This window comes from Pelobates fuscus, chromosome 3, assembly GCF_036172605.1.
Source record: "Pelobates fuscus isolate aPelFus1 chromosome 3, aPelFus1.pri, whole genome shotgun sequence".
Lineage (NCBI taxonomy): Eukaryota > Metazoa > Chordata > Amphibia > Anura > Pelobatidae > Pelobates > Pelobates fuscus.
In genome coordinates this window covers 397,916,942-397,939,908 of record NC_086319.1, presented here as the reverse complement: position 1 = coordinate 397,939,908, position 22,967 = coordinate 397,916,942, and the positions used below count along the sequence as shown (strand labels likewise).

General features: G+C 36.9%; 1 protein-coding gene across 1 annotated transcript; it reads right to left on the bottom strand.

Annotated features, from left to right (window-relative positions):
• Positions 1 to 537: 537 nt before the first annotated feature.
• On the bottom strand, positions 538 to 19,697 carry LOC134601897 (extracellular calcium-sensing receptor-like). The gene is made up of 7 exons (XM_063446402.1): positions 19,127 to 19,697; positions 11,163 to 11,325; positions 8,401 to 8,692; positions 7,349 to 8,179; positions 4,550 to 4,777; positions 1,814 to 1,937; positions 538 to 1,451 (listed from the first exon to the last, which is right to left on the bottom strand). Exons 1-7 carry the CDS (start codon positions 19,695 to 19,697, stop codon positions 538 to 540), a joined length of 3,123 nt encoding a protein of 1,040 aa, XP_063302472.1.
• Positions 19,698 to 22,967: the final 3,270 nt, after the last annotated feature.

Sequence of the window (22,967 nt, the reverse complement as noted above, 5' to 3'; positions counted from 1 at the left end):
ACGTTCATCATGGCAAGCACATATATGATTAGCTTTCTTTAAAAAAAAATTCATGGAACCCCACCGTTACCCCATATTAGTGGGTTAGAATTATCACCTGTTCATTTCTTCATAAGCTTTCTTAAAAAAAAAATAATGGAAACCCACCGTTACCCCATATTAGTGGGTTAGAATTATCCCCTGTTCATTTCTTTGTAATTGATATGTAAAAATAACCTGTCTATGTGATGTTATGTGTGCAATGTTTCTTGAGTAACTTCAAAATGTATTTCAAGATTTACATGAATTTTAATGTACTAGTTGAAGCAATTGGATTTACACCAAGTTAAAGGTTATGTCATCTCTTTCATTCTGAAATGAATAGCAGGCTGATGCATAAGGAGCCATTCATCATCAAAGTCCAGAAACCATTAGACAGATCAGTTAAACTTCTAATAGTGACTTTTTACTGATAGATAGCAAAACAAGATCCTTTCTATATAATAGCAAGTTAATTTAAAGCCAGTGTTCTATCGGGTGGATAAGTCACAGGTTTTCTCACCCTGGAGTACCCTGAGCTTTCTTCATGAGGTGCTCTCTGGAGTTCATATTGGATCTTAATAGTATGATGAAACATTTAGGGACAAACATGCAAATCAATAAAGCCCAACTAGATGTCAGGATAGCAAAAATTTCCATGGCTACTGTGTACTTTCCAGTGGAACTAAGAGAAGCCGGGATATATGACACCCAGACACTGAGGAAGGCCAGCATGCTGAAGGTGATGAACTTGGCTTCATTGAAGCTATCAGGAAGTCTCCTGGCCAAAAAGGCAACAATAAAACTAACAGTGGCCAGGAGACCGAGATATCCTAACATGCACCAAAAGGCTGTAGGTGAACCCTCATTGCACTGAAGAATGATACATTTGGGTTGTGTTTCAATATTGTGCTCTGGAAAGGGAGGTACTAGAGTCAACCAAGCAACACACAAGCAAAATTGCAGAACTGAGCAAATACAAATCATTGCATATGACACTGTAGGAGTTGTCCATTTCTTGAGATTACTACCTGGTTTGGTGGCCATAAATGCAAACACCACCATAAGAGTTTTGGCTAGGATGCAAGAAATGCAAATGGAAAAAACCATTCCAAATGTAGCTTGACGTAGAAGGCATTTCTCAGGTTGTGGATAACCAATAAAAGCCAAAGAACAGAGAAAGCAAAATGTCAAGGATACTAAAAGAATACAACTTAGTGAATAGTTATTGGCTTTCACAATAGGGGTTGTTTTAAACTTTATGAAAATCTTTAAAATTGCTATCGGTAGCAAGGAGGATATGGCACTTATTGAAGCCAATACAGTGCCCAAGGGATCTTCATAGGAGAGGTACTCAATAGGCTTTGGAAGACATTTAGTTTTCACTGGATTTGGCCACATATCCCATGGACACTTAATACAATTGAAGGAGTCTGCAAAAATACAATATATATAGATAATGTGTACATATTTATATCTTTACTTCAGGCCATCCATCCATCCATAAAATCTTCCATCAACCATCCATCCATCTTCGCATAGCAGTAAAACATATCAAATAAATAGAAATAAAAAAGTCAGGTTTTAGTTATTTTCACGAGGGGATCCCAATTTCTTCTGTTTCTACTATTACTAATTTTTATTAATGTACTTGGCATTTTATTCACTAACCAGACAGTATTAGTCAAACTTGAGTCCTCACAGTTCAAACCAAATTTCTCAAGTTATTGCAAACCACTGTTTAATGAACAATCCTATAGCTCAAACAAAATCACAAGTTCTGTTATTAACTTGCCTGTTTGATTGGAGATCTCCCCTTGTGGACAAGGAACACATTGGAAGCAGCAAACTGGTTCTCCTTCTCTAGTTACCTTCCAAAAGCCAGGAAGACAGCTCTGACTGCAAACCGAGACAGGGATCTTAAGGAGATATGGAGATATCTATGTTTGTTTTTATTTTAGTACTTTGAATTTTTATTGGAAAGCTTTATCTTAGGCTATACATTGCAAAAATCCAACAGAAATCTTACTTTAAATTGTTTGAGTCAAAATAAAAAGATTATTAAATCATTTATTTACAGAAGTCATCATTAAATCTATATTTTAAAGACAAAGGCGAAGATAAAGACAAGTCATTCAATTTTGTTTTCCTAACAGGCTGCAGTCATTTCTGATTCAAACAAATGAAATCAAGGCAAAAAGCTGTAATCCTAGATAGTCAATTTGATGGGAAAATGCTAAAAAATCTCTCTCTCCACTACCAAATGACAACAGAACATTCATGTGGGTATACAAATAGGGGAAATCGCTGTCTGAACCTATAAAAAATTAATAAAACATAGTGAAGACTGTTACAAATACGAAATAACAGACACGTTCTTGAGTGCACTCACAAGATGTAGGAAGGCAAATCGCTCTGAAATAGCCACCACCTACTCCTGTAGGGGGGTCACACTGAGAATACACTGGATCTTGTAGATATTAAAATCCGGAAACCAAAAGTAGAGCAGGAACAAAGTATGGTAGAAAAAAGTATTTATTCATAAATACAATAAAAGACAGTGCCTTTTATTGTATTTATGAATAAATACTTTTTTCTACCATACTACCATTTGTTCTATTTTGGCACCTATGTGGAAAGTTGCCGTTGGGAAGCTGTTGTTAAGTTAAGTTTATTTTTATTTATTTATTATTTTGTGTTTGCACAGTCTATTCGAGTGTGTATATTGTTTTGTAACAGAACATTCATGCCTGGTGAGCAGAGGTTCACCCCTGCTTAGTATCTCATGAACCTTGCATGCTTGCAGCCAGAGGCATAACTAGAAACCACTGGGCACCGGTGAGAAAATTGCCTTGGGACCCCCATGTGTCTCATTTCCCCCCAGCTACATCATGTGTCTTATTCTCTTCCCCCAGCCCCTCCATGTGTTTCATCCCTCAATGTGTTTCATTCACCCCCGCCCCTCCATGTTTCTCATTTCCTCTCCCCAGCCCCTCCATGTGTCCCATTCACCAGCATCCCCACATGTGTTTCACTTACACTGCCCCTCCATGTTTCTCAATTCCTCCCCCCAGCTCCTTCATGTGTCTCAATCCCTTCCTCCCCCCAGCTTCTTCATGTGTCTCAATCCCTTCCACCCTCCAGCCGCCTCCCCCCCCGATTTGTATAATTCTCCTCCCCAGCCTTTCCATGTTTCTCATTCCCTACCTCCTGAAACCCCTTTGTGTGTCTCATTCCCTCTTCCTCAGCCCCTTCATGTGTCTTATCCCCTCTTTCCCAGCACCTCCATGTGTATCATTCCTGTGAGGGAATATATCTTGATTCCAATGTTCAGCATAATATAATTAAGGCCTACATCTAATGCTCTTTATACGTAATTAACTTTTTCTCTTTAAAAAGCTGTATACGTGTCAGCATAAATTAAGTTCTCTATATATTCTAGCCCCCACTGGAGCACTTATTGGGAGAAACTGTACATTGTTTGACTGTTTGCTAGCTAATTTTATCTGGGACCTTCCTGTCTTATGAAATATGTAACCACATATTGTTTTGTAAACTAATTTTATATCTTATGAAACATGTAGCCACATTAACTAATTATATATTTTACTTTCCAATATTTAACTACATTATTTATTTTTAAACCTTCAAGCTAAGCTGCAACAATATTGTGTATAAATACACCCTACTTATAAACGAACAGAAGTAATTCTGGACTCACAACCATCTGTGTCATGTGTTAATTCCTTCTCCAGGTGCCTGATATAATTTGGGTTCCCCTGAATATAAGTATTGGATCCTTTGTCCATATCATTCCCTCCACCACAACACCTCTATGTGTCTCATTAAGTCTCCCCAGCCCCTCTATGTGTATCATTTCCTTCCAGCCCCTCCATTTGTCTCATTAAGCCTCCCCAGCCATGCCATGTTTATCATTCACTCCCATTCAACAGCCCCTCCATGTGTCTTTCCCCCCTCTTCTCCTGTACCTGCTCACCATGGTACCGGTCCGGTCTTACAGGAAGTGCTCTTTCAATTAGCACTTCCGTTCAGACCATGATCCACACAGTCACTCTACATAGAGGGGAGGAGGCAGGAGGGGAGCAACATAGTTGGCATAATAATGGTGGCCCAAGGTTGCAAGGGTCACAGCTGCAGCTGTACCACCTGGAGTTACGGGCCCAGTCGCAGCTGTGACCCCTGCAACCATGATAGTTATGCCACTGCTTGCAGCAGTGAGTGATTTTTGGGCCTGACTAACCCTGTTATTAATAACAAATATAATTTTGATGAAGAGATAATGGGAGTTCCCTCGTGGTTCCATTTTTCAGATTCGCTATTAACTAACTACTAGTTAGTATCTAAAAAAAGATAACGAGAGGGTATATGTTTTGGAAAAAGACTACACAGATATTTTTGTGATATTATTTTCATGGGAACTTGTTGCAAAAATATTCCATCCATGTTGCTACAATGCAATGCAATGAACTTGGTATGTAATGTTTAATCATTTTGAGATTTAAGTTCATACCTCTTGATATCCTGAGGGCCAAAGGATGGCACTAGTGTTAATGGTTAAGACTTTACCCTGGGGAGCCGCAGTGTCATAGCTTCCAACTTTGATGTTTCTCATGGCGCCAGCTGGACTCAGCTGCCAATTCACAATGTCATAGACAGCAGGTGGGTCTCCATTTTCATCAAAGTAAATCTCTCTTCCACTGTAAAGCTTGAACCTCACCTTTTTCATATAGTACAGGAGCTGTAAAGCAGGAAAATGATGAGGTATAATCTCATCATTTTATAAATAAGACTTCTTATGACTGATTGTGATCTCTATGATTGAATTGCAATCACACTGGTACAATACCATGTAGTGGAGGTCAAGCTCACAAATATTCACATTTTTTTTCTTAGAAATGAATTAAATGTCTCTTAGGTTCATGTGACCCAGACTCATCATTCTACATGGTGTAACAAATTTAAAGTCACTCTGATGTGACTTCCCATAGCCTACTTTTTACCCCAGTGTTTACAGACCTAAAATGTAACATTCTTCATAATCTAGCATATCCATTGTACTTGAGCTTCAGTACTCAGGCTGAGTAGCTCCCTGTGAAGATCCTTTTTCACAGTAGAAATTCATTCTTCAGTGATTACAGCTCATTCCCAAAACACTAGGCGTCACATAGTGTAGGGAAGAACAACAGCTTTGCTTTACTGAAAACAGCATGTCGGTTTATTCCCTCCACAGCCTCATTTACATACAAAAGGGTTACAGTGGTACAAAGTTTCCTTCCTGGTCCTTCACCTTAACACTTCCTCACCACCCTCCCTCATACCTCCCCGCTTACAACAGCACAGTGAGCCCAAGCCAACCAAGAGCCGTATGTACTTGGGATAGTAACAAATTACACTACATTTCCCAAGACAATCAATAGCAGTATGTACTTGGGATAGTAACTAATATCACTGCATATCACAAGACAATCAATTGCAGTATGTACTTGGGATAGTAACCAATTACACTACATATCCTAAGAAAATCAATAGCAGTATGGACTTGGGATAGTAACTAATTACAGTACATATCCCAAGCCAACCAGTAGCAGTATGAACTTGGGATATTAACCAATAACACTACAAAACTTAATTACATCAGTGTGAATGCCACACTGTGTTTAAAAGGAGGGATGGGGACAGACAATAGGTTGAGGACCACAAGAGAGATTTAAAGAAGTGGCATGGCAGGCACTTTGAACTTGGCTGGACTTGTCCTTGGGTCAATGGGACAACACCCTGCTAGAAAAACAAGGAGAAGGGGGAACTTACCAAACAAATATATTTCACACACCCTACACCAACACTGGGCACACAGTGATCAAAGCATATATTTCATCCCCATTGATTTTGACTACTGTCACATCTACTGTTTTTGCAAACTTTTCAATAAAACAAACACAAATTCAAAGCCAGTAGAGCTGTAATTTGGAAGGACGTAATTACAGATTTGGCTATTCTAGAGTTTATAAAATAATTAGATATCACTATGTAGTATGTACCCCAACAAAAACAAATGCACACATTTAATTATGCATTTTTTTTAATTTGATTATATCTAAAACAGATTGCCAAAAGATGCAGATGTCTTGTATTTAGCATTTGTAAGCCCCCTTCTTTCCCACCCCAGACTTTCCGTGGTTGTCCAATCACAGACTTCCCAGTGCAGCTCGATAAGAGGTCTTTGCAAGGCAGGTGCTCTAAACAATTGCTTTTGAGTTTAGGTTCACTGAGCTAAACTACCAGGAAGTAGAAGGACTTTCTAATTGACAATCATGGGGTGGAACAAGGTTTATTTAAAAAAAAAAAAAGTGACAATTACAAAAAAAGTGACAATTACTTTATAAATCTTCACATTTTGTAAAATGAAAAACGAAAGCAAGCTAATGTGTTTATTGTGTTTGGAGTGTTTTTTTTTTTTTTTTTTATATATATATAACTACCACTAGTCTTACAAAATGGATTGTATATTAAATGTAGTAATCTCTGCATTAATTGATAGAAGATTGAATGAATAATTAGTCCACTATTTTTCTAGGTTTTATTTTTTTAAATAGTCAAATCAATTATAATGGAATAAATAAGCCACAGTAAAAAGGTTATTCATTATTTTAAATTCAGGGTATAGTGTTTTGAAATAAAACTCCAGAATTAAATAACAATTTTAATTCTTAAAAAAAACAACAACAAAAAAAAAAACGTTTCTAGGAACATTTCTAGGAATAAAGTAGAAATTCCTAACCTTTTCTTTTTAATCATTTGCTTTACTATTTTGGATTTATAAGCAGTTAAAAGTTTCTGTTTTCTTAATTTTAAATTTTATAAATGTATAAATAAATGTAAAAAGGAATTAAACTATTTTGAAAAGATGAGATGAAAAACAGGAAAACAACAGATCATTTTGATAAAGAAAACAAAGCAAAATGAACTTCACAAACTGTCCACTAAATAGCGACACATAAGGACAAATAGAAATTATATTTTGGACTCAATCTCATGAATTGCCAATATGTGTAAAAATAAAAAAATAAGTTATCCAATCAAAACTGAGCTCTCAAAAGAACAGCAATAATTATTAAAAAAAAATTTGTTGTGGAAGCACATAAAGAAATATATTGCCAGGCAACACTTCCAAGTCCTAGAGTATATGACAGAAAGTAAAAGTTATAAATGTCATGCAAAAATATTGTGATCTGTCAATATTACATATCTGCAGTTAGCTGTGTGAGACATACAACTTTAATAAACAAGCTTTAATTATATGCAATATTACCTGATATGGCATGAAATTGCGAATGTCAGCACACAACCCTTGAAAATATGGACCTTTCTCTTTTCTGCACCTTTTCAGATCTTCCAGGGCATTGGCCACAACATGCACTGCAATGTAGACACTATACGTAGTTCTTAATCTGGTGACATCTGTGTAGATATTACGTACAGTCTCTATATTTTCTGACCCAGTACACTCTTTTTTTGGACTATCTAAATATCCTGTTTGGTTTTTATCATCCATGAATTTGCAGTTGAAGGCTAACTCCCAAAATATCTTAATCCATTCTCTTCCTAAAGACATGGAAGGATGTATCGTATTGAGGAATTCCTTAAGCCCAGGTATTGTTCCACTGCTGAAAGCTAAACCTATTGTACCCGAAAGAAGATTGGAAAATTTTTCCAGGGATGTCATGGTGGTTATGGACCAGGCTTCACTGGCAACAAGTACTCTCCTTGTGATATTCTGTTTCATCATTTCCTCTAGAATAGGTACCAAATCAATACTGGTAGCAAAGATAATCACAACTATAGCTGTTGAAGCCTTCATCACCTTGACTATATGTGGGGCATTGCGGTCTGGACGACTAGTAAGAATGTTTTCAGTGAATGCTATGCATGCTCTAGCATCGACTATCTCTTGTTGGACAAGCTGAATTCCTTGCTGACCATAATCATTATCCACAGCTAGAAGTCCAATCCAGGTCCAGCCTAAATGAAGCACCAGGTGTGCAAGTCCTTTGGACTGAAATATATCACTGGGAACAGTTCTGAAGAAGGAAGGGAACTTTTTCCGATTACTCAGGAGGGGACTGGTAGCAAAATGACTGATCTATTTGGAAGTAAAATTGGATAAAAGCACTGCTTAAAGACTAGTGATAAAAAAAATAATGGGCATTAAAAACAATCAAAGATAAGAATATACTGATGAAAGAAATATGCAAATACTATAAATCAATCCTTGACACCCTTACATGTTATGGTGCATAGTAGTTTTGAAAGAAATATCTAAAAATGTTCCAATTAGAAAAATGTTACTTGTACAACACTTACCAGTGGGTAATTATAGAGACCTAGAACGTGAGCCAGGAGGATTGAATGTGTGGAAATAGAAGGTCCAATTATGGAAGTTAGAGAAATATTTCTAATACATCGGTAATTTGGTATGGCTTTGTCGTGTCCTGTTATCACTGCCAAAGCTCCTTTAAGGTCATTCTGGAGAACATCACATGAATCATATGCTTGAAAACCCAGAGTGACGTTGGGGAGGATGTCTTTGTTTCTGTTGATCTCTGACACAGCAAATCGCATTGCTTGAAGTTGCTGTAAATTCTCAGAGTAAAAACTTAAGAAAATACAAGAGAATAGAAATGATTACTTAATTAATTAGCTCTATAAAATCCAATTTCACACAGCTTTTATTTTGATAAAAGAAGAGAAATGTATTTCCATGTTCTAATATCTACATCATAAACATTCAAGAGCCAAGCTATATACCAGATATACAGGGTTAGTAAAGAGCTATATCCCAGATATACAGGGTTAGTATAGAGCTATATTCCAGATATACAGGGTTAGTAAGGAGTTATATCCCAGATATACAGGGCTAGTAAAGAGCTATATCCCGGATATACAGGGTTAGGAAAGAGCTATATCCCAGATATACAGGATTAGTAAAGAGCCGAGCTGTATCCCAGATATACAGGGTTAGTAAAGAGCTATATCCCAGATATACAGGGTTAGGAAAGAGCTATATCCCGGATATACAGGGTTAGGAAAGAGCTGTATCCCAGATATACAGAGTTAGTAAGGAGTTATATCCCAGATATACAGGGTTAGTATAGAGCTATATCCCAGATATACAGGGTTAGGAAAGAGCTATATCCCAGATATACAGGGTTAGTAAAGAGCTATATCCCAGATATACAGGGCTAGTAAAGAGCCGAGCTGTATCCCAGATATACAGGGTTAGTAAAGAGCTATATCCCAGATATACAGGGTTAGTAAAGAGCTATATCCCGGATATACAGGGTTAGGAAAGAGCTATATCCCAGATATACAGGGTTAGGAAAGAGCTATATCCCAGATATACAGGATTAGTAAAGAGATATATCCCGGATATACAGGGTTAGGAAAGAGCTATATCCCAGATATACAGGGTTAGGAAAGAGCTATATCCCAGATATACAGGGTTAGTAAAGAGCTATATTCCAGATATACAGGGTTAGTAAAGAGCTGAGCTATATCCCAGATATTAAGGGTTAGTAAAGAGCAGAGCTATATCCCAGATATACAGGGTTAGTAAAAAGCTATATCCTGGATATACAGGGTTAGGAAAGAGCTATATCCCAGATATACGGGGTTAGTAAAGAGCTATATCCTGGCTATACATGGTTAGGAAAGAGCTATATCCCAGATATTCAGGTTTAGTAAAGAGCTGAGCTGTATCCCAGATATACAGGGTTAGTAAAGAGCTATATCCCAGATATACAGGGTTAGTAAAGAGCTATATCCCAGATATACAGGGTTAGTAAAGAGCTGTATCCCAGATATACAGGGTTAGTAAAGAGCTGTATCCCAGATATACAGGGTTAGTAAAGAGCTGTATCCCAGATATACAGGGTTAGTAAAGAGCTATATCCCAGATATACTGGGTTAGTAAAGAGCTATATCCCGGATATACAGGGTTAGTAAAGAGCTATATCCCAGATATACAGGGTTAGTAAAGAGCTATATCCCGGATATACAGGGTTAGTAAAGAGCTATATCCCAGATATACAGGGTTAGTAAAGAGCTATATCCCGGATATACAGGGTTAGAAAAGAGCAGAGCTATATGACAAATATACAGGGTTAGCAAAGAGATGAGCTTTATTCAACATGTACTGGGTTGATACGGAGTTTAGCTTTACCCCAGATATAGAGGGTTAGCAAAGAATCAAGCTGTATCCCATATATAAAGGTAAAGTGTTAAAGGTAAAGAGCTATACTATATATTTACATGCAGGATTAATACAACACTGAGCTATTTTACAAATGTATAGTTTAGATCTCTGAAACTTGTTACACATTCCATTCATGATTCACATCCTACTTGACCTAAAACTTGTACAATTTGTAGCATAGGCTGACTTCACACATCACAAGTTGACACACACATTTTTTTCAATTTTGGAGGCATAGAATCAGGAGAAAAAAATGAGATAATTTCCTGGTACACGGAGATATTCCTCCAACATGACCCAGAGACCGTTCACTCCACAATGAACTCTCAAATGTTTAAATAACTTTGACTGATGTGACATTTTAAATCTTTTTATGATTGGATTAAGAATTTGAAGGAATTATCTCCATGATTCATTAGAATAAATCTTGACATGGAGATCAACATCAAGAACACACATTATTATCTGACTACCTCTTTGCATATATAGACTCCTGGATGAATCATTTCATCTCCTGCACTGGTCTATCTACTCTTGTTCTCATCTTTTACTTGAGGACTATAGCAGAGCAAAGGCACACTCCACGGTGGACATTTCCTGTACCTTGAAAATCTAATTATCCTCCTCCACACAACAGTCGACCCTTTATCATCTGATAAACTGATCCCATTTGTAAAAAAAAAAAAGGAAAGCTACATATTTCATGACTTAACTGTAATTTATTATATCAAAATTATTGTTTGTGTTTATTTCTTTTTTTATTATTTATTTATTAAAGTAGCAGAATACCACATAGGGAATATACATTACTTTGAAGACCATAATGCAGTAACATATCACAGACTTTAAAGAAGCATCACAAATCTCTTACGATGTACACTTGGTCTTGGGAGGCTCTTCCTTGAAGAAGACCTGTTGATAGACTTTGTCCAAATGCAGAGGTAGCAGCACTCCTATCACGATATCCCCAGGCTGTGACATCCCACTGATCTCTGTAATGGGCAGTCTGCATTGCTGTCCTTCAGAGTAAAAAGCTGAAGTAAGAAGAAAAAAGATCGAGTGCCAAGTTGCCATGTGGAAGAAGGACTTCATGCTTTCAAAAGTTGGATAAGGCTGGACCTGTGAACACAACACAACATTGGCCAGTTTATGAAGCGATGACTCCATAAAAACAATAAGGCTTTATCAAATTACTTACATATAAATTGTTTCAATTCCCGTTTACAGAGAGAGTTTAGGAGAATGTATGAGGAGTCAAAAAACATGCCATAGATTTCATTTAGCACTCTAAGTTTGTGCTGTGAAGCAAAGTTCTTCTTTATTCTACAGGATGCAATGCCGTGAATCATGGGGAATTCATAAAAAAATTTAACTATTAGGCCAAAATATTTGAACTGGAAAACATCTCCAAGTTAGCTGTTTCTAATTTGACTATTTTAGCCTAAAATATTTTAGATCAATTTGTATACTCTACAATTCACAGTTTAGTGAATAACCATGTAAATTTATACTTAAAATGGCACCTGAAGCACCATAACCATTACAGTTTTATGTAGTGGTTATGGTACTAGGAGTGCCCTGGCTCTCCTCCCATTTTAAGTAGTCAGACCATTTTTAAATAGTATGATGTCTTATATGGGGTCTGCCGAATGCCACTCCTCACCTCCACTACTAACACCGGAGAACCAGAAGGTCGTAAGTAGGAACTTATGTTGGCCCTCCTAAGCTAAACCCTGCAGTGTACAACCTAGATCATTGGTTGAGAGTATCAGCCCAGCTTGGAATGCTCTTTGAACTCAAATTCTATGCCACTTGTTTGCCTTTACTAAACTAGGTCCTCTCCAAAATGTTAAATTCTACAGTATGTATCAAAAACTTAAATATTTTACATGGCTACATTACAGAATATCAGCAATAAGATGATTGGAATGTTCATCCACAATGAACCGAAACAGCATGTTAAGTGTCACAAATGTAAGAAATATAAAATATTTTTTTCTTTTTCATTTTTGTTGTATAGTTACATATTAGAAGATACATGTATATATTTGCAAAGAAAAGTTGTGCTGTTAAACAATATCTTGTGTACAGTGTTAGAACTCATACATGCTAAGAAAATGACATAATAACAGTGAGATATGCTACCACACTTTTAAGAAGGTAAAATATAATAGATTTTTAATAACAAAATGAGCACTGCTGAAATATTAGTAACAAAATGGCCAGTGACATAATGTTAGCTAGCAAAAGAACAAATATCAAAATAAACTGCATTAAAGCATAATTTCTTCAAAAAAGAGGGACTGCACAGGTAGGTCAAAATATATGCAATGACTGTCAGATCCAACTGTATTCACAGTATTTGCAAAGAGCCCAGGCATACGTCAGCTCTTATAGTGCAGACATTAATCAGATCTCTGAGATATAAATGTTTCAGTAGTGATATGTGGTCTTTGTCAAGTCATTAAAGTATCAGTGACCGAATGCAGTGACAAAAAAATATTTGACCGAATAGTCCATATTCTGTATGAGAATGGTGAATGGCAGAATGACCTGTAGCAGATTTAGTATTACAAGGAGTTGCCTGTAACAGAATGAGCGGTCACAAAAGAATTGAAAAGAAGATGGTCAGTTGCAGATGAACTTATGCTTACCAAGTTATAAGAAGGTTAGGATGAAGTCGGTGATGGAAAGGTATATATCTCGGTTATTGTACCTGACTTAATCTTCATGTTTATTAACAGTCCTTCTTTTACTGAGAGAATATTTATAGTGTTAAAGATATGTTTGCTATGAACCCTTTAAGTCCCACAACCATTTATGTCCCATAAGTGTGTGAAATACTATTGCAAATATAGAACTTTTTCCCCCCAGGGAGATAAATTTCGATAATCACGGTTCCCCTGAGGTTTTACAGCTATACATTGTGGCCTGGCTAAATCAGACATTGACAGTAATTACATGGGCAATTTAACACCCTACCCTAGAGTAAACTGTGGCATGGCTAAATGTGTGTATAAGCTGCCTTCTTAACAATTTAACCATTATATTACTGTTAACCCCTCAAAATATTTCTTATATGTATTAAGGCTGATGAATACTACAGCTGTTGCTTTAGCCCAAGGTAGTGGGAAATTGAGTGCAGGGTGTAATATAGCGTGTTTGAATTTGGTTCTGTATCACACAGCCATGGTACCGTGCTGCCACCAAACCCCATGTGTTCCCTATTAAGGATTAATGAGATTGTAGGTTGTTTTTAAGAATAACCCTCTCTGAGATTTTGACTTTTAGCTAAAAGCAGCAAGGTGAATGGACTCACCTATGAGGTTTGCCTTGATGTGACAGATGAGCTTACACTTCAATGGCCATTTGAGTGATACTAATAGCCTCCTGTTATTTAGATGTGCATAGGGATTTGGAGAGTGGACAGGTAACGTTTATTTTTTTGCTCTATGTATTTTGGATCATGAAAACTATAGAAATTGCTGCAACCCTAGAGTAGTAGAAGGTTGAGCAAAAATGTATTATTAAGTCCGTGGCAGACATATTTAACCCCTTAACGACGAGTGACGTACAAGGTCCGTCACTCAGGGGAATGCGTTAATGACGAGTGACGGACCTTGTCCGTCACCTGTTAAAATTAACCCCAGATCGCCGCAATCGCGGCGATCGTGGGGTTAATGGTGCTCCGGTCTGCCTCTGCATTAGAGGCAGACTGGGAGCACCGGATCCGGCTGCCCCAGTACATGTGCCCGCTCTGACAGCATGTGCACATGTGCTCTGTATACTCACCTCCGCCTCCCTGCACTTCCGGGTTCAGTGTGAAGTGCAGGGAGACAGATCAGTGTTGATCCTGCCCCCTGGTGACAAAAAAATTAAGTTTATTTAAAATCCCACCCCCCTTTACCCCCCCTTTACCCATTTTAATAAAAAATTACCCCCTTCCCTGCCAATTGATCACTGACTACAGTGATCAATTGGCAGGGATTAAATTTTACTGTGATCTGATTTTTTTTTTTAACCCCTGAGGGTTAATTCTTTTTTTTTTAATCCTCAGGGGTTAAATTTATTTTATTAATTAATTTAAATATTTTAAAATTATAAATTTAGCTAGCTGGGGAGGGTGGAAGTTAGTGGGGAATTGGGGGATTTAGTATTAGGCTAACTAGGGGTTAACGTTAAAAAAAAGTTTAAAAATAAGCTTTAAAAAGTTAAAAAATTAAGTTAAAAAAAGTTTTAATAACGTTTAAGTAAAAAATTTAAAAAAATAAACCCTTTACCCAGTCCAAATAAAAATTAACCCCTTCCCTGCCAGTCGATCACTGCCTACAGTGATCAAAATACAGATCACAGTATTATACTGTGATCTAATTTTTTTAACCCCTGACGCTAACCCTCAGGGGTTAAATTTATTTAATTAAATAATTTAAATATTGTATAATTAAATATTTTGCTAGCTGGGGTGGGTGGGAGTTATGGGAAAATGGGGAATTTACTGTTAGTGCTGCTTACTACTAGTTAGGGGTTAACGTAAAAAAAAAAGCTTAGAAAAATGTTAAATCTGTAAAAAAAAGTTTTACGAAAGTTTAGGAAACTTTAAAAAAATTAATAAGCAAAACAAAAGTTTAAAAAATAGTTTTAAATGTAAAAAAAGTTTTAAAAAGTAAAAAAATACATTTAATAATGCTCATTACCACTACACCCGGTACAAGCTAACGGAAAAATGATCCCACGCTAAGGTTCAAAATATGCCTTTTGAAATACCCTGGGATGTCTTCTTTAAGAAATGGTATGGCTTTATGGGGTATTTGGTTTATATAGCCTGGTAAAATACTCTAAAATGGGACATGGGCATAGCATAAAAATTTAAAGTTTGAAAAAAAAATGGAATGGCTGTGTCCCAAATGTGCCCCTCCGATGTCCACATATACCTGGCAAAGGTACATACAGGGGTATTTTTGTACTCAGCAGACATAGCTGAGCAACATATGAAGTATTATACAGTGGTAGTACACATATGGTTTGCAAAATATACTGTGCAAACTCACTTTGTGTGTCAAAAAGGCAGAACCACTACACTTGGTACAAGCTAGCGGAAAAATGATCCCACTCTAAGGTTAAAAATATGCCTTTTGAAATACCCTGGGGTGTCTACTTTAAGAAATGGTAGGCCTTTGTGGGGTAGTTTGAATTTAAAACCTGCGAAGAGGCTTGGAAATTGCACATAGGCCCGGCGTCAAAATTCAAAGTTCGGTAAAAACTGATATGGCTTGGTCTCCTATATGGCACTGTAGCTTCACAAAATAGTGCCATAGACATACAATGGGGGTGTCCTTTTACTCAGAAGATGTAGCTGAGCATAATTTGGGGGGTTTGAACTTAGTGGCACACATGAAATATACAAAATGCCCAGCAAAAATGCAATCCGTATGTAAAAAAATGCACAAAATTATTTTTTACCACATACTTTGGCATGTAATGGTAAAATAATGGGGGCATGTTAAGGCACAATATGCACCTTATGAGATACCCTGGAGTGTCTACTTTTACAAATGGTAGGCCTTTGTGGGTTTTTTTTGAACAGTCAAACTGTTATAATATCCCAAATGGAAGCATAGGCTCATTAAATCCGTCTCTCAAAATTCTACTGTGAATACTGAAAAGGACAGGTCTCCTATATGGCACTGTAGCTTCACGAAATAGTGCCAAAGACATACAATGGGGGTACCGTTGTACTCAGCAGAAGTAACTGAACACATAATAAAACTCTGTACAGGAATAGCACACACCAACTTTACAAAATACACATGAGAAGTTCTTTGTTATAAGTTTGTGTGCGAAAACCCCCAAAAAACACAATTTTACTCCAATATTTAGCAGAGGTTGGCGGTAAAATGGCTACGTAGAAAGTGTCAAAACAACCTTAGGTAAATAGCCTGTGGTGTCTACTTTATATAAATATATCCTTTTGTGTGGCAATTTTGTTTTCTTTTATGGCTATTAAGCTTACAAGACAAACATACCAAATTCTAAAATTGCTCCTCATTAAAAGTTTATTTTACTCCTTGTGCTTTGTGACCTGTAACTACCAAAAAAACTTAAAATCCCAGACACATTATATATTCTGTAAATCAGAACAACTAAATTAATTTATTTTTAATTACTTTCCTTAACCTGCACTAATTAGGCACACATTATTATTGCAAAAACTGTAAAAAAAACATTTTTCATTTTTTTTGCATTTTTCTGTATTTTTTTAATAATAAATAAGCATATATATATATATATATATATATATATATATATATATATATATATATATATATATATATGTTACATCAAATGAAAGCCCTTTCTGTCCTTTAAAATACGGTATATAATATGCGTTGGTGCAATAAATTCGTCAAATGCAAATTGGAGTTGAACGCAATCAGCAAAAAATGCAAAAAATGCCGTTGTCATAAAGTGAAAGACAAGCTTCCGAAGCTCTGTCCTTAAGGGGTTAAGAGTGGATACAAAGTAGACAAGGGATTGCCCATAGACAGTGCACTGCAAATAAAATTGACAATGTCCACTGCTTCCCTAATATATAAAGCCATTAAGCTGAATGTTCACATAAAGCAGCATAGATGAAGTATCCTGTAAAGCAAGCATGTCAAGCTCAAAGTCTAGCACGGGCCACATAAACAAGGTTTAAGTTTATGTGGGCCACAAAAAAAACTTCCATTTTCATAGAAACGTGGGTTTATTTTGTAAAATGTCTGTATTAAAAAAAGCAGCAACCCCCTCTACTAAATCCCATTCCCCCCCTCTACTAAATCCCATTCCCCCATATACTAACTCCCAATCACACCCCATATATACTAAATCCCAGTCACCCCATATACTAAATCCCAGTCCTCCCCCTCTACTAAATCCCAGCCCCCCCCTTTTATTAAATCCCAGTCCTCCCCCTCTACTAAATCCCAGCACCCCACTCTAGCCAACAATCAGACTCCACTCATATTGCCGCTGCCAGTATGCGACTCCGGAGTCCGGACTCTGGTATTTCCCAAATGGCGCCATCCACACCCTGTGCCAAATCTGATCCTCCCACTACTTCTTGAAACCCTGTGAAGGTGGAGCATGTTGATGTCACGTCGGAATGTGACGTGGTGTTGCGTGCCTCCATGCACCTCCAGGTACTCCACTGTCCAGTCGCAGCCAATGCAACCCTGACCAACACACACACTCACTGACAGACACACACTCACTGATAGACACACACAGACACTGACAGACACGCACTCACAGAATGACACACACACACTGACAGACACACATACTCACTGACACACACTTACTGACAGACACACACACACACACACTCACAGACAGACACACACACAGACACTCACAGACAGACACACACACTCACTGACAGACACACAAACACTCTTACACATTCTTGCACACACATACTTTTCTTTATTGCTCCTTATCTTTTGGAGCCAATGTGGGTCCTCTCCCTGGGGTCCTTCTAACTGCTCCTCACTGCTCCCTCGCACGGTTTAGTGATGCAGGGTGCCATAATATTACGTCATATTCCAGCGCACGGCTTCCCTACAGACATGACAAAATCCACATTCAGACCAAATGGTTGAAGGGTTTTGAGTCTATGGATCCAGAATCCCTCCCTTTGTCGGAGTTTGGTAGTAATATCCCCTCCTCTTGCATCTAAATGAACCTGCTCAATGATGGTCCATGAAAAATTGCACATTTTGAATTTTGGGCATGAGTTGCAATGTGTAGGAACTGAATGGTTCTGGATGCCTTTTCTTATATTATTTAGATGTTCTAAGAAGCGCACCTTCGCTTTCCGTCCTGTTCTACCCACATATTGGGCCCCGCATCCACACATGAGTAGGTATACTACATTGGTGGATAGGCATGTGGCGCAACCTTTGATTTTAAATTCCTCACCAGTTGTTCTACTTTTGAAACCCTGTATACGGCTTGGCATCAATCTACATGCCTTGCACTTTCCACAGGTGTAAAATCCCTTTCTACTATTTTTCACCCAACTTTTGTTCAATGTTTGAAATAAACTAGGCGCAAGATGGGTTGATAGATTTCTCCCCTTTCTATATATAATCTTGGGCATGTCCGGCAATCGACATCCCAAGAATTCGTCTTGTTGCAGAATAGACCAATGTTTCTTAATTATTTTGTTAATTGAAAAGGCTTTGGAATTATATTGTGTATTGAATGAATATTCAAATGGGTTCTTAGATCCCATTAATTGTTTGGGTCTATCGATCAGAAGGTCCCCTCTATTAATGTCTTTAATTCTGTGGGCCTCCAATTCTAGTTGGTTTCTCTTATAACCCTTTTCTACAAACTTTTTCGTTAGAAGATCTACTTGCTCCACATAAAGTTCCTCATTAGAACAGTTCCGTCTCAATCTCGTGTATTGGCTTTTTGGAATTCCTGCAAGCCATTTAGGGTGGTGACCACTATCGGATTGGATGAAACTGTTCGTGTCCGTGGGTTTGAAAAAGGTTTTTGTCTTAATTTTTGAATCTTCAATAAAGATTGTTAGATCCAAAAAATCTATGGTTATGGAATTGAAGGCTGGTGTGAATACCAATGAGAGTGTGTTGTTATTTAAATAGGAAAAAAAGGCCTCTAGTTGTTCATCAGACCCTTTCCAGATAACAAGGATGTCATCAATATACCGACGCCAGAGCACCAGGTTTGCCCCAAATGGACTGTCTGCTCAGACGAAAGTCCGTTCCCAACTGTCCATGAAGATGTTAGCGTAACTGGGGGCAAACCTGGTGCCCATGGCCGTACCCTTGATCTGTAGGAAAAACTCATCATTGAACATAAAGAAATTATGTGTCAGAATGAACCTGATGGCTTTAAGAAGAAAAGATCTGAAAGTAGAATCTAAAGTACCGTCTCCCTCAAGTTGTTTTCTTACTGCCTCTAACCCTTGGTTATGATCTATAACTGAGTACAATGAATTCACATCTAGCGTTATCCAGATGTAATCCTTTTGCCACTCGATTGAATCTAGTTCTTGTAATAGATGTTTCGTGTCCTTCAAATAGGACTTAGCGGCTTGCGCATACTTTTGCAATGAGTGGTCGATGAATTGGGATAATTTACATGTGAGTGAGTCTATTCCACTTATTATAGGCCTTCCAGGTGGATTCGTCTTAGACTTATGTACTTTCGGAAGAAAGTAGAAAGTCGGGATTCTAGGATGTTCTTGGAAAATAAATTTATAAATGTTGGTGTCGACGATATTATTGGTTAGGGCTTCTTCTAGTAAGTCTTTTAATTCACTCTTAAACTGTATATTTGGGTTGTTCATCAGCTTAATGTACGTAGTATTGCCTAAGTAGAATTCCGTGGACATGACCACTATACCCCCCCTTTATCTGAATTTTTGATGATAATATCATCTCTTTTTTTCAGTTAGTTCAGGGTTTGTATTTCCTTTTTTGTCATGTTATTACAAAACTCTTTTTTGCTTGTTAGTTTTTCTAGGTCTTTTGCTACCATTTTATTAAATACTTCTATTTGGCTTCCCTTATCGTAAGGGCAAAAGGTTGATCTGGGTCTAAATTTCTTGAGGGGATCTACTTCGTGTTTAGGTTAAATTTTTTGTCCCAATGGATCCTCTAATTCTTTTTTAATGAAAAATCTTTTTATGCTGAGTTTCCTAATGAATTTTTGGAGATCTATGTACACTTGAAATGGGTCTGGGGGGATGTTAGGTGTATATTTGAGGCCTTTTTGTAATATCAAACATTCCTCCTCAGTCAAATGTATTTTGGAGATATTAAAAATTCCCATAGATTCCTCTTTTTCCTGTTGTTCAATGATTATGTTTCCCTCTCTGGACTTATTCTCCTTCTCTTCCCTGGAGTATCCTGATTTGTTAGTGGGGTGAATCGATTGGTTAATTCTACCCTGTTCTGTTTTGGAGCAAAGTATTGGGTAATCTCTTTTTTCTTTTTTACTCTTTGGTCTTGCCCCCTCTCTAAAAAATCTCTATTCTGTAGGGTCTCTCTTTCCAGATGAACCTCTGCTCTATCTGATCTAAATTCATTATGTGTTCTCGCTTTCCATTTTGATTGCTGATTGTATGTAGGGACATATTTGTCTCTCCTATTCGGGGTATTTTGTCTACGACTCTCATTCTCTTTATCAAAGGGACGGATATCATATTTTACAGGTTTTCTTTTGTTAAAATTAAAATGAAAATTTGGAGTACTGCGTCTGTCTTTTTTACATTTGATGGAAAAGGGTTGAGTTTCTTTATCTTTTTTGTCTCTTCTATATTTATTATTCTTAGTCTCAGCTATTTTTTCGTCCATTTTCTGAACTCTGTCATATACAATTTTTTCTTTTTGTATATACTCAGGACTTTTTTTGTCAAAGGTATTATTCTTCTCTAAATTACCCAACTCCTGTGTTACATTATTAAGGTTTTCTTTTTCATAGTCAACTATAATTTCCATCAAAACTATTGCACATGTTTCTAACGCCTTGTCCCATCTATCGGCATGGTGTGAGTTTTCAAGCCCATTAGCAGGGGTTTTAGACAATCTCAGTCCTCTGGGTATGAGGCCTTCTTTAATATAGCCCTCTAGGAACGAGATCTCCCACCACTTTTTAGTCTCTTTGATAGATAGTTTTTCTAATGTTTTAAAAAACATTTCAATTCCCTGATTGCTATTCTGGGATTTATCGTGGCTTTCTGTGAAAAGGGATTGGAACTTGTCTGCCCTCCTTTGTTTGAGTTCAGAAAACATGTTATATGTGTCTGGTCTATTACAAGAGGAAAAAAATACAATACAGAAATATAGGTTTTAGACCACCCTGGTGCAGTATTCAAAATAAATGTAATAATTACTTCCCTTTTGTTAGGTATAGGTATAGCAAAAGGATTCCTCTCAATCCTCAATACAACTTTAGAAAATACAGGATATACCTAAGCCTATAAAACAAAAGAAAATGCGCTCATAGGGGATTAACGTCAAAACATAAATTGCCCCTTAATAATAAGTCTCACTCACAGAATTGAAGTGGTTTTCAGGCACATCAAATACGTGGATCTTCACGACTTTCTCACAGTAAGAATGATGAGTGTATCATGAAAAAGATAAAAAATTGCATAGTATAGCACTGTATTAAAGTATGAAATTAGCTTTTAATGTTTGCACTTACAATGTAAAAGGTATAAAAAGGCCCATCAGTACAAATCTGTTTGTCCCATCGCTGTAGAGTATGGTAACCCTCAAAGAAATATCCAGCAGGAAAAAACAGGTACACAATAAAATAAAATAAATAAAATACAGTAACAAATAAACAGCTCACTCTACGCGTTTCGTCTGTCCTCCAGACTTCCTCAGGAGTGATGAGATGCTTCAAATCTTCTGTGGACTCCATCTTCTTTTTATAGGGCTTCCCGCCGGTTTTTTGGGTCAATTTCCTCTATCAGCTGATTCCGATCAGCTGTATTTTGAAAAGTCCGTTTTCACTCTCCATATATGGAGTTCCGGAAAACGTCAGTGGAACGCATATGCGTTCCACCAACCCGGAAGTGTCCTCATTCTTGTCGGCCATGCGGAAGTCCCATATATCACTGGAACGCAAATGCGTTCCACTTCATTCACCACGGATCTCACAGGAACCACAAAGTCCCCGGAGTGAAAAGCATGTATAGAACAAATGGAATAAAATGAAATAAAGTAAAATCAGAGGTGTTTCATCAATAGCTGTCTCTCTATATATTCTCTAAACAGTGTCATTCATAAATCAAATTTCAGTACACATAAAGGATCAAAATAGAACGCCGAATACAGAGTGTAAGCCCATATAGTGCGTCTATACACCATCCTTATTGTGCAGTAGTATCCCACATATATCATAGTACATAATTAATATTACATTAATGGCTATTACTTCCTTTGAATGTGGGCAAAAGACTAACAAAAAGAGTGATAACATAGAAAAACCAAGAGGTGATAAAAGGGAACAAAAGGGAGAGGTGTGCAAGAATAAGAGGGTGAGCAAAGAGAAGGATTCTGGATCAATAAAATAAAAATAAATATAAAAATAAACATAATAATAATAATAATAAAAATAATAATAATAAAAATAAAAATGGTAAACAAATAAAATGTAAATATTATAAAAAACAAATTAAATCAAAATCCACATTCAGACCAAATGGTTGAAGGGTTGTTTATTTTTATATGTATTTTTATTTTATTGATCCAGAATCCTTCTCTTTGCTCACCCTCTTATTCTTGCACACCTCTCCCTTTTGTTCCCTTTTATCACCTCATGGTTTTTCTATGTTATCACTCTTTTTGTTAGTCTTTTGCCCACATTTAAAGGAAGTAATAGCCATTAATGTAATATTAATTATGTACTATGATATATGTGGGATACTACTGCACAATAAGGATGGTGTATAGACGCACTATATGGGCTTACACTCTGTATTCTGCGTTCTATTTTGATCCTTTATGTGTACTGAAATTTGATTTATGAATGACACTGTTTAGAGAATGTATAGAGAGACAGCTATTGATGAAACACCTCTGATTTTACTTTATTTCATTTTATTCCATTTGTTCTATACATGCTTTTCACTCCGGGGACTTTGTGGTTC